The following is a 14,594-nucleotide window of genomic DNA, read 5'->3' as shown; positions in this document are numbered from 1 at the left end:
CAAAAGCTCGAAATGGAACCGCCAGAAACGCAACCATTAATAAAACCTAATAACAACATAAATGCCAATATCTTTTTAACAAATTTGCCCGACTGCTCGCTCGACGAAGATGTCGATAAGTGAACTAAATAACCAGATTAAAGCAGATCGTAATAAATGTAATTTGAATTTGCCGCACTCTCGGCACATCTGTGGAGCACACTCGATGGTCGTCATCCGAAGATGGGGAGCCTCGATGGAGCCTCGATGGAATCACGGAGGAGCAGCATTACTTAATTGCATGACCGAGGATATCACCAGGCAATCGATCGTCACGGATTACGAGAGAGAGGCAACGTGTAATAGAGCCGGCTTAAATTATGCGTTCGAGTGGCTCTGCAAAAAGGGCTTCTTGCAACGCGGACAGGTGTTGATTGCCGCCCCTCTCGACCAATCGGGCTCCTTTGCATTTTGCCGATGGCATTGCCATTGGGCTTACAACCTGAGATATGCGCGAAGATGATGATGATGTGTTGGTCAGCTGAACGTGCTGCAAATTATTGCATTTGCAACGTGCGGCATGAACAGAATTTGGAGGCGAACAAAATGAAGCGCAGCCGACTGGCCGCATTTATTACTCCATTTAGTTGTGGAGCAGCGATTCCATGTTCAATTAATGTCTACTTTGTTTGGCTAACAAATTGAACAAACTTGCAGTTGCGGCCGCAACATGACTTTATATTATTTGCTCCCGGTGGCAGCCTGTCGTTGATTATTGCCTCTTGCTGCCTGCTGCCCCCGCTGCTGAAGACAATCAACCGGGCTGCACTGCAATTTGCCAGGAGAAACAAAAAAAATAAATTTGAGTTCAGTTGCCGGGTCAAGCCACTGCCAGCTACTGAATTTAACCAAAAAAATAAAAATAAAGAAATCCCCCATTCGCGGGCAAACAAAATCTTTTATTCGGCATCGCTATCTGCATCTGAAGCTAGCACAGCAAACAGAAATTGTTTTGATAACAATCTCCGGAGCAGAAATGCTCCACAGTCAAACAATAACGTGCCAAAAGTTTGCTACTGAATTTTAAATATTAATATCTCAGCCAGATATTCGCTGGATACAGCCACTACTTGGAGACACAGACCCGCCCCTCTTGACTTTTCCTTGGCTTTGGGTTTTTGGTTTTTCCGTTTTTTGGTTTTTTAGGGCGCGCACGTTTTGGTTGTAGCGGAAAAGTTTTACTTTGAACAAGAAAAATATCTTGTTTAGATTTTATTTTGCAGATAGACGACAAGTAGACTTAATTATCATTTTTCGCGAATACATAAATACATTAGCTCGACTTCGAGCTTATTGAGGGCGGTTCGCTGCCGCTCATTTTGGCCAACTTTCGCCGGTGGGAAAGGTGGCAGGCAGAAAGGCCAACTGAATCTTATACTTAGTAACTGCACACACAAACATTTTCCAGCAAATCTATGCGCATCTCTATGCAAATGTGTGTTGTATCCGCGCCGAATTAAGAATAGGAGAATACTTAGTACGAGGCCTATGCCCAAACCCAAACCCAAGCCCAAACCCAAGCCCCAAATCCAATCCGAAAGCTCAGGCCAACATATTTTCCATGTCGATGGCATCGATTGCGTTATGCAAAATATATGCAAATGCCATAAATACAGGCAACGGTTGCATCTTCGCCTTCTGTGCCGAGCAGTTTTCTTTTCGCAATGCAGTTTTCTATGTGTGTGTGTGTTATTTTTTTTTCGCTTAGTTTTTCCGCTTTTTAGCTTTCTGCTGCTTTTCCAGCGAAACATCGTTCGGGTCTTTGAAGAGTCGCGACTTCAACTGGCGATTTGAGAGATTTGTGAAATTTATCGGGCCAGTTGGGAGTGGGTGCGATGGATACCTGGTCCTCCAAGGTGTCGACTTCGGCTTGGCTGAGTTGACTCAAGGTGGGTGTTTGTTTGTTTGCCTTTATGCGGCTGTCTGCATTCTCGGAACGGTAGTTAGGCACTGGCAGGAATAATCGAAGAGTTTGACAACATTTGAATATCGTTTTGTTGCCTAAATTGAGTTTCGAAAATCTGCAAAATCACGAAGTTGAACCCATCTGTCAGGCACTTGGTAATTGAGCCGCGGTGAAAAGGTGAAAACTTTCGCATAATGAGCTGCTGCTGCTCCCCAGCGTATGAATCCCCACAATGAATTATGAAAGTTCGATTCTGGCCAATGTGTACGGTTAGCACTCGAATCGAACCATAAATCTTACGCAAATAGCACTCAAAAAGCAATAAGACTATTTCAACGCCATTGTGTGCTAAACAGATTTCAAAAAGGCGATACAAATTCGAGCCATACAGCAGCACAGGACAATGCGTTCGGTTTGTTTTCTTTTGGCCCCGTCCCGGTCCCAGAAATTGCCTCCGATATTGGTAGCCATTTCCATGACAATGCCCACCGGCTGGAGTTGGGCTAATCTATGGGCCAAGATCGCTGGCTATTCTGCCAGTAAGATGCTGCAAGATGTTCCGTTTTGTCCAGTTTTTGCTGAATCAATTTGTTAGAGAAACAATGACCCCGACTAAGGACAATAGGCCAAAGGACCTGGAACCGAGAGGCGTGTGACATTAGCCGACAGTTTAGCGGCACTGTGAGGGTGGATTTTGGTACAAATGGACAGCCAACTGAGCGGATAATCGGATTGTCCAGGCTGGCGTTCACCGGTCAAATAGTAATTTGTGGGTTTTTAGGCCAATACAGCTGCCGTAACGAAAGTAACCAGTTGCCAGTATGCAAAAACCGCGGCGACAACTTCTTCTTCATCTTCACGTGCCAAGTTGCAAGCAACTCAAGCGAAATGCCAACGGGTGGCTTATCGCATATCGTTTATCGCTTATCGCCATAATTCCCACTCAACACCCAAGAAAGTTCAAGGAATTCCAAGGATGAGGAAGCACTCTTGAGTTCCCTCAACACATTGTTTGCGGCAAAAGTGTCACACACACGAGCAACATGCAGAATGCAGCATGCAACGTCATCGTTGTCGCGAGCCATTCGAGATGCATCTCAGCATCGGCAGCTGACCCAACATGCAAAGGAGATAATCACGAGCTGGAACAGCCGGCGTTGGCAACTGTGCCACGGCACTTATCTGATCTGCAGCATCAATAAGTCGTACCTATAGATGACCAATATGCTGAGGTTGGCCAAGTAGATGAAAAACCTCAAAAACCTCAAGGAGCCCACAAAGGCGACACAAAATGTTATCAGCAGAGGTCGGATGGCCATTCCAGTTGCGCCCTTCTCGGATTCACTCAAACTTGGGGAAGTAAGTATCTCGTATCGTATCTGTCCCACAGCAATTCAGCTTTGTACATTTGCAAGTGCCACCATCAATTAAAACTAATAGAACAATTAATGAACACAACAAACACAAACCGCAAAGTGCAACCGCAGAGCGAGAACTTAGAAGGAGACAACGCAAAGATGTCGAAGATGAATATTAAATGTGCTCGAGTAGTCGAATTCGGAATGCACTTTAATAATTTACCAAATAAAGAAAAAGCATAGTATATTCAAATAATAATACATATCTCAAACTCCTTAGGTTATACAAAGTTCGATTTTATTTCCCATAATCTTGAGCCCTTTAATTGCAAGAACTTCTTAGGAAAGTTTTCCCTTAAAAATTTAAAATTTAAGTAAGTATAATAGTAAGCTACATTCACCAATTTAAAGGGCATTGCAGGCGCATGCGGAACTGACTTTCAAAGAGGCTAAATAAAAGAGTTTTGTTCTGCGTCTTCATCATCCGCATAATATTCTCCATGATCATTATTGTCTTCGGCAATTAAGCGAGATGAATAAGTAAGTGAATGAATGAATGAATGGGTGAATGCATGGGCTGCCAGTTCATAATTTCTCAACTCTAATTCCCAAGAAATTAGAAACGAAAAAAAAGGGGTGCGGGTGGCGCTCCACCGCTCACCAAAGAAAAAAAAAAAGAAGATCGCAGAGGCGAGATTGAACTGGGGGCGTGCCCCGACCGACCACGCCCACCTCCGTGGCAGGCAAAAGTGCACAAACAGTTAAATGCGATCGTCTGCTCGACGTAATTGCAGTCACCGAAACATGCAATTTAGCTCGACTGGAAACAATTGAATCCATGAATTATGAAATATTTTAAGTCAAGCAAAATGCCACAGTCAAGTGGGGCAGACACCTCCCCGCATTTTCCATCTTGGGCTAATTAACTAAGTGCCACGCACCTCGGTGTCTCAGCTGAAAAGCTGAAGAGCAAAAACCCATTTTTAGCTTCATGCATTTTTAATTCCTCTAATAGCTTTTGGCTTCTAGCCGCTCCCATCCACCAGCCAGACATTGATGGACCAGAGAGAGCAGCCAAAAACCGGCAAAAATTAAAACACCAAAAATGCTGTGCTCTGCCGCAGCTGCTGGCCAGATGCAGATTAATTCCCGGCCCCAAAAAAGTCGACCGAAAAAGTTGTCCTTACCTGGTCGCATCTGTGGATGAACTAAGCCAACAAAGCGCAATGTGTCCTCCATCAAAATTAATTACCAACGGAGCGGGAAGTAGCAAGGCCAATTGTCAGTTGTGCTGAGCTCAAAAGTTAAAAGGGGGCGACGGCGATTCAGACACCCACCAGCCACCCACCACCACCCACACCAAGCTCTCCGCCCACTGGGGCTCATCAGTCAACACTTGCTCAACAGTCTAAAATGATAAATTGCCATCCCCCCGTGGTCAAAATCACTTGGCTCTCAACGAATTTCAAAGCTGAGTCAGCAAAGTGTTGCATACTTTCGGGCGCTTCTGATTCACGACCAATTTCGTTTGATACTTAAGGATCTTAACAAGATTGAAAGAGAGGTCTATAAGAAAATTAACATAGTTATATAAAGAAATCTTTATTAAATGTATGTATTATAATAATGAATTTTCTAATGAATGCAGTGAATAAAATGTGGCATTGTCTGTTTGCTACATTCCAAAACTTATTTTATTCATTTTTATTATCAAGTTACACCGCTTCGACTTTCGAAATGGGAATATTTCGTTTTATCACTATCCTTTCTGCCAAACAATTGCGCCATAATGCAACTGTAACCCGTCAATCATGAATGGAGAAAAGGAGAATTCCATGACTGGAGCTTATGTGTGATTTATTGGCTAAAACCATGGCTGCTTTCACCCACGAGTAAAGGCCAAATTAATTAACCACCAGGCAGACGCATTGTGTGCTGCCGCCGCGGATCACCTTGTTGGTTTTTAATTAAGGAGTTGAATGGGAATCAAAATTAAAGTGATTTATGCCGACGATAAATGCGTAAAGAAAATTGTCAATGCTTTAATTATAAACAAATAGGAGGGCAATGAAGCCGCAGCTAGCATAAACAAATAATTAAAACCAGACAAAGTTGTGAAGTCACTGGAGGAGGGTCGATTTTTTATGCAAACGAATTTGTGTCAATATTTACGACCAACACAAGGATGTCAACTAATAGTCTAATGTGCTCAAGGACTCTCCGAAGGAAGCGCCAGTCCTTCGGAGAGTCCTTGAGCACATCGCGCCACTCTTGTTTTCAGTGTTTACCCAAACCGCCAAGCTTTTTCGGTGGTGAAGGAACCTTCTTGATGTCCTGCCAGCGATAATGTCACACATGATTGCTCCTGGGTGGGTTTTTGCCCTCGGTCTGTGTGAGTTTTTAATTAAAAATGTAAAACATTTAGGTTTGTCAACAGTTCGGCGGTATCTAAACCGAATACGCTTTTTGTGGGTGACATTTCCCTTTTGGCTTTTGCGATTTCAGTTGGTTAACAAGATCTTTTAACTGCTTTTGGAAATTATATATGTATGTCCATATAAAGAAACAGATGCAAAAAGTTGAATCTCAATTCGATGCCTCCTGTGAGGATTGAACTCACGACCCCTGGTTTACAAGACCAGTGCTCTACCACTGAGCTAAAGAGGCTCACATGAACTTCTGGAAAAATAACTAAAATATTAGTTACGTTTCGAGCTGCAGTGGCAAGTTACAGTAGTGGGAAGTCTTAAAGATCTTTCCATCTTATCAGCGCAGTTTCCGATATCATAGCAAGGCTCCCAGATATCTATTCGAATCTTATCAAGATACGTTTACAGCAGTTCAATTTTCTAATTGCATTTGGTTTCAAGTACGGAAAAAATGTTTATGTACTTAAGTTCAATATAACATTTGGCTTTATATATTTCAAATTTTTCCAGTTTCTGCCATGGGCATTTGTGACTGAAATTTAAATTTTCACAGTATCTATTAGCAACTTGTTTTATTTTTAAAGCGGTGACAAACCAAAACAAGCACCACTTAATCCTTCCAGACGAATGCGCTGAAATTATTTATTATGACGCAAAACTTTTTTCCGGCCGCAGAGCAACGCGTCCGCTTTATCTCCTGTCCAAAGGAGCCAAAGGGTCTCGACTGGCATCCGCCAAAAACGATGCCCCTCCCCGTCCCACAAACCCAACCACCCACTTGGGGGGAAAGTCAAAAAACAAAAGTGGGACTTTTCCAGTTAAGCCTCGATAAAGAGCTTTAAAAGGTGCATCAGGGCAGGACAATCGACGTAATCCGAATGCTCAGTAAGCGCAACTTCAAAGGACTCAAAATCTGGTCATGTGGCAAAATCGAATGAAATGGGTAATTCTGCGGGATAATTCCTTAAAGGGAATGCCAAAAAGGGATTAACTTTTAATCGAAAGAAGGTCAGACTCAGCTCTATATTGAAATTTAAATAAATTGGGATGAGATAAATGTTTCATTGCAGCCCTGTTTTTATTCGATAGATTATACAACCCTAAATAAGCATTCGATTGTAGTAGGCAGCTTCTAGAAGACAATCGATTTATAAGTGTAATGAAAAGCGAGCCACGCTCTTGACTAGTTAAACTAACTACTTAAAAAGAAGTAACTTTAATCACGTGAAATTAAAATTAAGTCAGGACAATGTCGTTGGACCAAGTCATAGTCAACTGCTTGCGCAACAAGAACTGGATCAGCGTCCTGCTGCTCAGATCGATGGACCTTTTCCAACCCGTTCTGGGCGAGAGTTCCAACGTGTCCGACTTGATAGAGGTCAGCCGCAATGGGATCATCTGGCACGACAAGAACGTGGAGTACCGCATCATGACGGACGACTTCTTCGATATAAGCACCAGGACGCATGTTGGCGACGTGCCCGTTACCTTAGTCGAAATGAAGGGCAGTCACGTGTCATTTGGATTATATCTCCATAGGATTAGGTACACCATTTTGGATGCGCTCACCGTTAATGTGGAACTGGGGGAGCTGCCAATGCGTATTTCCCCATACCATTCCTGTTCCCTGCACTGCAGCAACTGTACGAACGAACTCATTGGGCAAAGGCAGTATTATCATATCCAGGAGGTTCCCATTACGACCATCTTGCCGCAAAACTACTTCTGTCCCCGCAACAGGATCCCAGTGTATCCCTCGGAGGAGGAGCTCTATTACGGCCTCAACTACCTGGTCGTATGCACCGAGCTTCTGGGTAACGGAGTCGAGACCATCGCAGGTCGTCGTCGCGTTCTCTGCTCCCGCTGCAAGATGTGCGTGGGCGAATTTATTACCAGGGATGTGGGCGTGCAGCTGTACGCGGATGCCTTGCGATTTGTGACCTTGGACTCCCCGCTCGAGTTCAAGGAGATCTTTGACCATGTGACACCCACCCAAATTATGATGCGCCTGGTGAACGACGGCGAAAACAGTGGCCCGGATCAGAGACGCCTCTTCCTCAAGGCCGTGCGTCCGGATGGTCAGTTGCAGTTATTGCACTTGGAGTTGGATACCAAACAGATGCACATTCTGCGCTCCGAGCTGAAAATGCCCGACAGTGTAAAACCTAATGTAAGCATACCCATGGAGACCGATACCAGCAGCGAGAGTGATGTGGACATGAATGAGAGCGATACGAGCAGCAACAACTCCATGTTGCAAACAGGAGATGAAGAAATACCTCCACCACCCAGATCTACTACCCCCAGGGGAACTCCTACAAAGACCGTGCAATATGTGGCGCTGCGTGGCTATCGTGGCTGGCGCGTTAGGTATCTGTACTCAGGAAGTGATCAAGATCTGATCGATCACGACGAAGTCTATATGAACTGGACCGATGAGAAAACGCGCATTTTGTACATCTCCCACTTGATGATGGCAGACCTGCTATGCGAGTTCAATGCCAATGAGAACCTGGTGGCCAGTTTGGAGAAGAATCCACTACCCACCGGGAGCGATAATCCCCGGCAAAGCTGCATTATCTGTGAGTCTGATAAAGAGTTCTATGCCAGGCAGGAGCGTTTTGCCAGGATTTCTCCAGAGTGATGAAGTTTAATCCAAGCTGAACCAAGCTCTTAAAAAAAAAGATTTGTTTGCAATTATCAATATGAGATGTTTTATTTCAAAATATGATTTAATGAAGCTTGAATTTGTATTTAACTTTAAAATATATTTACAAGGATTTCCTCATCATACCATACAAGAAAAAAAACCATAAATATTGAAGCTTTTGTAATATAAAAAGACCCCTAATAAAAGCCTTTTATCCTTCGGTCCCAAAAATGTAATTGCTTTGTCGAACTCCATAAAATGCTTTTCCAAATTTAAATTAACCCTTTCCCTCCTGCCAATTCTTGCTCCATATTTTTACAAGTTCCTAAAGTGAAGCAGCGAAATTCACGGCATATTTTCTTAATTGTCTTATTGTTGCTAATTAGTACAGATTTAACTGCGGAAACCCTTATAAATTTTCTAGACAACCGATGCGGTTTATGGCTTGCCGCCCCCTTTTGACCACATCATTAATCGTTGGCTGGTTAACGAAAAACAATTTGTCCAAATAACAATTAAGGCCGGGCCAACGCCAAACAACAAGTGAAGAACCCTCGGGTAAGGACACTTCAACGCCCACCCAGCAGGAGGAGGCATCAGGAATCAGTATCGAGATCATCAGGATCAGAATCCGAATCAGAAACAGGGGAATCGTTAACAGCATTTGACGGCTGACAGTTGGCTAATGAAAATCCGGGAGAGTGAAAGTGTCCAAGGATGTGTCGCAACTTGATTAATGATGCGAAACATTTTAAGTTTCATTTGAAATTTCACTTTAATCGGGGAGTATTTTTATTCAGAATCAGAAGATTACTTTCGTAACGTATGCATTACCTGGCTATTATTCTACATGCACTTTGCTGCATTGTTCGAAATGGTTTTTAGCTGTTTTTTCTTGCATTTTTGGCTGCCACAACAATGAGTTTCAAATTCGTTGGCAGGTGGATAGATGTGCCTAATGGTCTGCGCCCCATTGTTGGACAGAACTATTGTGGTTTTTGGATCTATGGAGAGTGCATGCCGCACTTCCTAGAAACCTTTCTAAATTAAGAAAGTGCATAGGGGTTATCGCAGCTATCGTTTAACGGGGCGCATCATCCAGCAATTGCCAATAATTAACATAATGAAACCATAATTTGCGCTAGTTGAAGAAAGTCCAATGACACTGACACTCCAATTGCCATGGGGAGAAATGCTTCTAGTGAAAGCATGCGAAATTAATATCAGGGCAACGCCTCATAAATTAATTTTGAAATGCACCCGAAGCCCAGGGAGAGATATATCTTCCATGGGGTGGAGTGAAAGTAAGTAAGTAAGTAGATGTCCCCCTAGAAAGCCAGTCCATATGGCCAAGCTCGCTCCACTTGTTAATTACCAAGATGTATGCGTGTCGCGCACCACAGACCAATTAACCCCCATTATGGTCAGCTGAGGGACGGCTCTTAACACTCCACACTCGTCCTGGCCGAGGTCAAGTTCTGGTCCAAATAGAGGGGCTCGGTAATTAAGATTTCCATGAGCGAGACGCAAAACAAACTCAGTGCAGAGGGACCAAATTGCTTTATGATGTTGCAGATTATGATAATGAACGATGCCATCTGGACTTGCACTTGGTACATTGACCAGGGCGCTATGTTGACACTTTAAGTGATTTAATGTTATTGTTTTTCCCACTCAACTCAAGGCAGCCCTAAACGGGGGCATTAAGTGGGCAAAATTCGAGAATAATATGTTTTTTCAATGGCTAGTACGAAGTAAATTCAAACATTTCCAACTATTTGTGCTTCCAATCGAAAAGTTTCATTAATATCGATTTCGACAGCCACTTTTTGGCTTATCATTTTTGAGCATCGCGTTATATGTGTGTGTGTACAATTTTTGCCAGTTTATTGACACAATTGGCAACAAATAAATCCCCAACCCCGGGAAACTGAGAATGCTGATTGCACATCTCTGTATTTCGCAACCCAACTCCCCCGTTTTCACCAGATTTCCTCACCCTACATTTTTAAGCGAATCGACGAGAGTGTGAACTGCCATTGAAATGTTTTTGATTGGAAAAAATTTAATTTCCTATACGCTTCACTCTGCTTATCGCGTTTGCATTGTGCTCCAAATTCGACACAAATAAAAAAGTTGGCTACTTTTTTTTGTATGCTAACCTCGTGGCAGCGCAATTTTAAATTTAAATCAAGTGTTGGCCCAGCGGATATCTAAACTGTTTTCGCTCACCGCATATGTTGTAAACACAAAAACCTCAAACCACAATTAATCAAGGCAAACGCTCTTGACAGCAAAAAAAATTCATTGACAGTTTCTAGTCTTCTGGTAAAAAGTAAAAAAGCTTCAATTACAATTTTTCGATTTGCTGTGCGAAAAAGAGGATTTCCATTGCCAATGAGCGAAGGAGGAGGAGGTGTTCATTAAACGCTCTCCTTATAGACAAACCGAGCCATCTTTTTTTTCCTCTATTTTGGCCAGCATCCAAACACATTCGCTTCACTCGTTCGCCGGCGGTCCTTTGTCCCAGGAACAATGGTGAAACCGCAATGTTGAGCCGGCGCAGAAGAGTGAAATCCATTTTTTCCATTAAATCGAGTCGTTGATTGTGCATGAAGCACTGTCGGGGAGGCGCAAATGTCAGGGCTCATTGGTTAGATGGGGGCGCCACGATACTTGGATAGCTTGCCCCCATCGAGGGGTACGACGCAGTCGAGTCAGCGGCGGAGCGCCACCTTCAACCCGGCAAATCGCATCGACATCCGAATCCCAGGGGAACTGGATGCACAGAATCCGGAAGTTGGGTGCCCTTAAATTGGATGTTGGATGAAGTTGGATGACATTAAAGAATATACATATGGATATAGCTGCAAGACAGATGGACATATTTATTTCAAGTCTTTTAAAACATTTTCGAAAATTTTTTTAAAATTATTTGTGTGAGTTCGTGGCTTGCATTGATCTTCCCCAACATAGCATATGTTTTTTTTTTATATTATTTTATATTATTTTTCCTAGAATACAAAATTAAATATATGAAAATGCTTCAGTTTGCAGAATCAAAGAGTATCTCCAATTCTCTTCTTTTCCCAAGTTTTTGGCCCCTTTCGGCAACTTTTTTCGCCCGAAATTCGATAAATTTGACAAACAATGACATGGCCCGACTCACCTACAATTGCGGAGACATTTCTCTGCTTACCTTTTTTCCTTATCTCAACTCGCTTTTGTGAGTGGAGTTTTCCCCTCGACGACAAACGCATTTGCAAATGAATTGCTTATTGACAGTTTGATGGAATGATTCCCTGGCTGCCAATTGTCGATTTGGTAGACTTTTGTTATTCTTTAATTAAACGGTTTGTTCGGCAGGGAAAAAAAATGAACCAAAATGCACAACTGAAAGGGATTAATTTTGCGGTGGCCAGATTTTTATCTTAACACAGACAGAATCGAAAAAGTGCAGTGAATGTAGCACTGAGCAATAAGTTAATAATATCCTTTTTTTTGGAATGACCATCAAATGCCATTTGTCGCGAAAGTCACTTCCGGCTGATTGCATTTTGCAGGACACTCGAAATGCCATGCGACATTTTCCCTATAATTTCTGTGGCAGTAATTGAAGTCGCCTCCAGCAATTACCAACTTGCGTATGCAAAATCCATTAAATCACTCAAAACGAGCAGAAGAGCACATTTGAAAGCACTTCCAGAGCGAATGACACATAATATGACTACAAAACAGTTGCCGCGGAGATGTGCAGGAGTCGGGAAATCCGCAGGACACGCACTCGAAAGCTGGGACCGCCCCTTCCGATGTCGATGATAATGTAACAACACTCAACCTCTTGGAAAAATTCAAAAAAAAAAAGTAGGGTGTGGGTTTTTCGAACAGCAAAAGGGTTGGTCCGAAGCTAAGGGCCTGGAAAGGGTGAGGGGTCTCAAATGAAATTGTCACAGCCACAAATTTAATTACATCAGCTGGGAAGAGGCATCAGATGTGTGGCAGAACTTGAAGCTGCCCATAAATTCAGGTGACTCCCCCAAATGTCATCCCCATCTGCAAGTAACCACCCCCCCCCCCCTGTGTGTGTGTGTGTGTGTGTTAGAGCTCATCAACTGTCAAAATTGAAATTCCAAAAAATGTCACAAAATTTGACATGTACAAAAAAGAACTCCCAATAACTCATATACGTATGCATGTTGAAATATGTCAAGCATGAAGAACTGATAAGCTAGAAATAGGATTGGATGGGATTCCATCCCAGATCCCAGATTCCAGACCCAACATCGCATAGAAAGTTCTAAAAAATCAAACGATTTATGTGGCATACTTTCGGGCCGGACAACCAGAAACACTCAACTAACAGCTAACAACCTCATTTACAAATTACAAAATACACCTGCGTTCCCATCCAGCAGCCCCCTTTTCAATTAGCCTAAAACCCGTGCACTAAAAGTGCACAAAAAATGAACTGTTTAATGCCTTTTATCCCACTCATAATTCGCATAATGACAGGACATCTTTCCCATTCCTCCCCCTCCCCGGGCAATCCTCTAATTTGGCCAGCAGCAGACCGTCGCGACGGCGATGAGCAAACAACAGACGCGGCTGACCACTCCCGGATGCACTTCAACTTTCCACCCTGTTGCGTACAATCAATGGCCAGCACAAGAACACCGAACAGCCGAAAGCCCGAAAAAAACCCGTACGGATACGGTTGGACCTCCCTCGTCGATGTTGATGCCACACGACCATTGCGGCCGTACGCCCGTCGTCATCGCGTTCGGATTGTTGCAAAAGTGCGAAACCGCAAATGTTAAACGCAACACACAAGTCAATTCCGCCGTCGCCCACCCAAAGGCCCAAAAAGCGAACCCACGGTGACAACCGCAACCAGGCCACAAAGCTCTTCAATTTGCTTGCCATCTATTATGGTAGCTCATTGTGGGATTACCGCACAGCCCGAACCAAAACCCCTGTCCAAACCCAAACTCAAACCCACGGACATGCCACAGTGAAAACCTCGTAAAACCACCCCCACCCAATGTGGATGCGGAACCCCAGAAGAGGAGGCCGCACCACCGACGCGTTTGCGCCTGGTCGGCGAGGAATTGCTAATAAAAAGGGTGGAAAATCCACTTTGCTATGGCATTTGATTTTGATTTTTTTCGACTCATGGGACGAAGGACTTCTGATGGCCAGGGAGGTGGTGCGGGAAAGTATTCCAGAACTGGCAGATAAAGTTGAGCGTCACAGGATATGATGACTTCTGATGTCAACGGATAAGTAGCTAAGACATGGTGCTTAAAATTGAGAACTTTTGAATTTTGCATTGTTTATCCTGGCCTTATAATAAATATGAATATATAAGTTATTAAAAAATAAATACTTTTCAAAATCATATCATATATGATAATATTTATTCATATTTGATTCTATATTTTGTATTTTTCTTATATCTCAGCTTGCTTGCATAGTATTAATCTGCAACTCAAAAACATAAAGCTTAACAAATCCAATATCATTAAAAGTTCAAACAATGAGTGCCTGCCTCAAAGGCAAAATAATTATCCGAGTTATATACGCTATCAAATCAAAAGCCAATGTCAATGAACGAAAGTTCCTCAATTGATCAATAAAACCGTCAAAAGCTAATACCATCTGCACAATGTGAACACTCACCGAGTACTGCGATGCGATGCTGATGATTATGATTATGAGTCCGTTTTGGGGAGGGGAGGAGGGTAAACGCAAGGATACGCGAACAAAGGAACGACATCCAGCTGGGCAACTTTTGTGCAGGTCTTACAGGATTACACTCGATTACAGGATACATTACAAGTTCGACGGGTGGCCCAGGCACCGGCTCGACTGGGCCTCACCCGCTGGGAATGATCAATCAAGTCCAAAGGGAAAGCGACGCATTTTCATCGCCGTTCAGTCGACTGAGCACGGTCAGTTTCCCAATGTTAATTATGAAATTGCGCCTCGGTGCGAATGGACTTCGGGCAAACAAATCATTCTGCAGCTAAAGGCTATATCAAAGAATGCTTCTGAGCTTAATGAAAACCGGAAATCCACTTGCTCTCTTCCCCATCCTCAGCTGCCATTACATTTGTATTGGTTTGTGGCAAGTCTGTCTGGAGATCTGTTTGTTTGCTTTAGTGCTTGCCATCATCCATTTTTTGTGTTCCTTTTTAGGCGATTAATTAATG

General features: G+C 43.2%; 1 protein-coding gene and 1 non-coding gene across 2 annotated transcripts; one reads left to right on the top strand and one right to left on the bottom strand.

The window, feature by feature from the left end:
• Positions 1 to 5,898: 5,898 nt before the first annotated feature.
• Positions 5,899 to 5,970, bottom strand: Trnat-ugu. The gene has a single exon. It is a non-coding gene; the product is annotated as a tRNA-Thr (tRNA).
• A 922-nt stretch (positions 5,971 to 6,892) lies between these two features.
• On the top strand, positions 6,893 to 8,618 carry LOC6606701. The gene has a single exon (XM_002031465.2). The coding sequence runs from the start codon at positions 6,982 to 6,984 to the stop codon at positions 8,374 to 8,376; it is 1,395 nt and encodes a 464-aa protein (XP_002031501.1). The 5' UTR covers positions 6,893 to 6,981; the 3' UTR covers positions 8,377 to 8,618.
• Positions 8,619 to 14,594: the final 5,976 nt, after the last annotated feature.

The sequence above is a fragment of the Drosophila sechellia genome, chromosome 3R (assembly GCF_004382195.2).
Source record: "Drosophila sechellia strain sech25 chromosome 3R, ASM438219v1, whole genome shotgun sequence".
Classification (NCBI taxonomy): domain Eukaryota; kingdom Metazoa; phylum Arthropoda; class Insecta; order Diptera; family Drosophilidae; genus Drosophila; species Drosophila sechellia.
This window is presented reverse-complemented; position numbering and strand designations above follow the sequence as displayed.

Excerpts from the sequence above, each read along its gene's own strand:
- LOC6606701 (XM_002031465.2), top strand. The coding sequence starts at position 6,982 with ATGTCGTTGGACCAAGTCATAGTCAACTGCTTGCGCAACAAGAACTGG.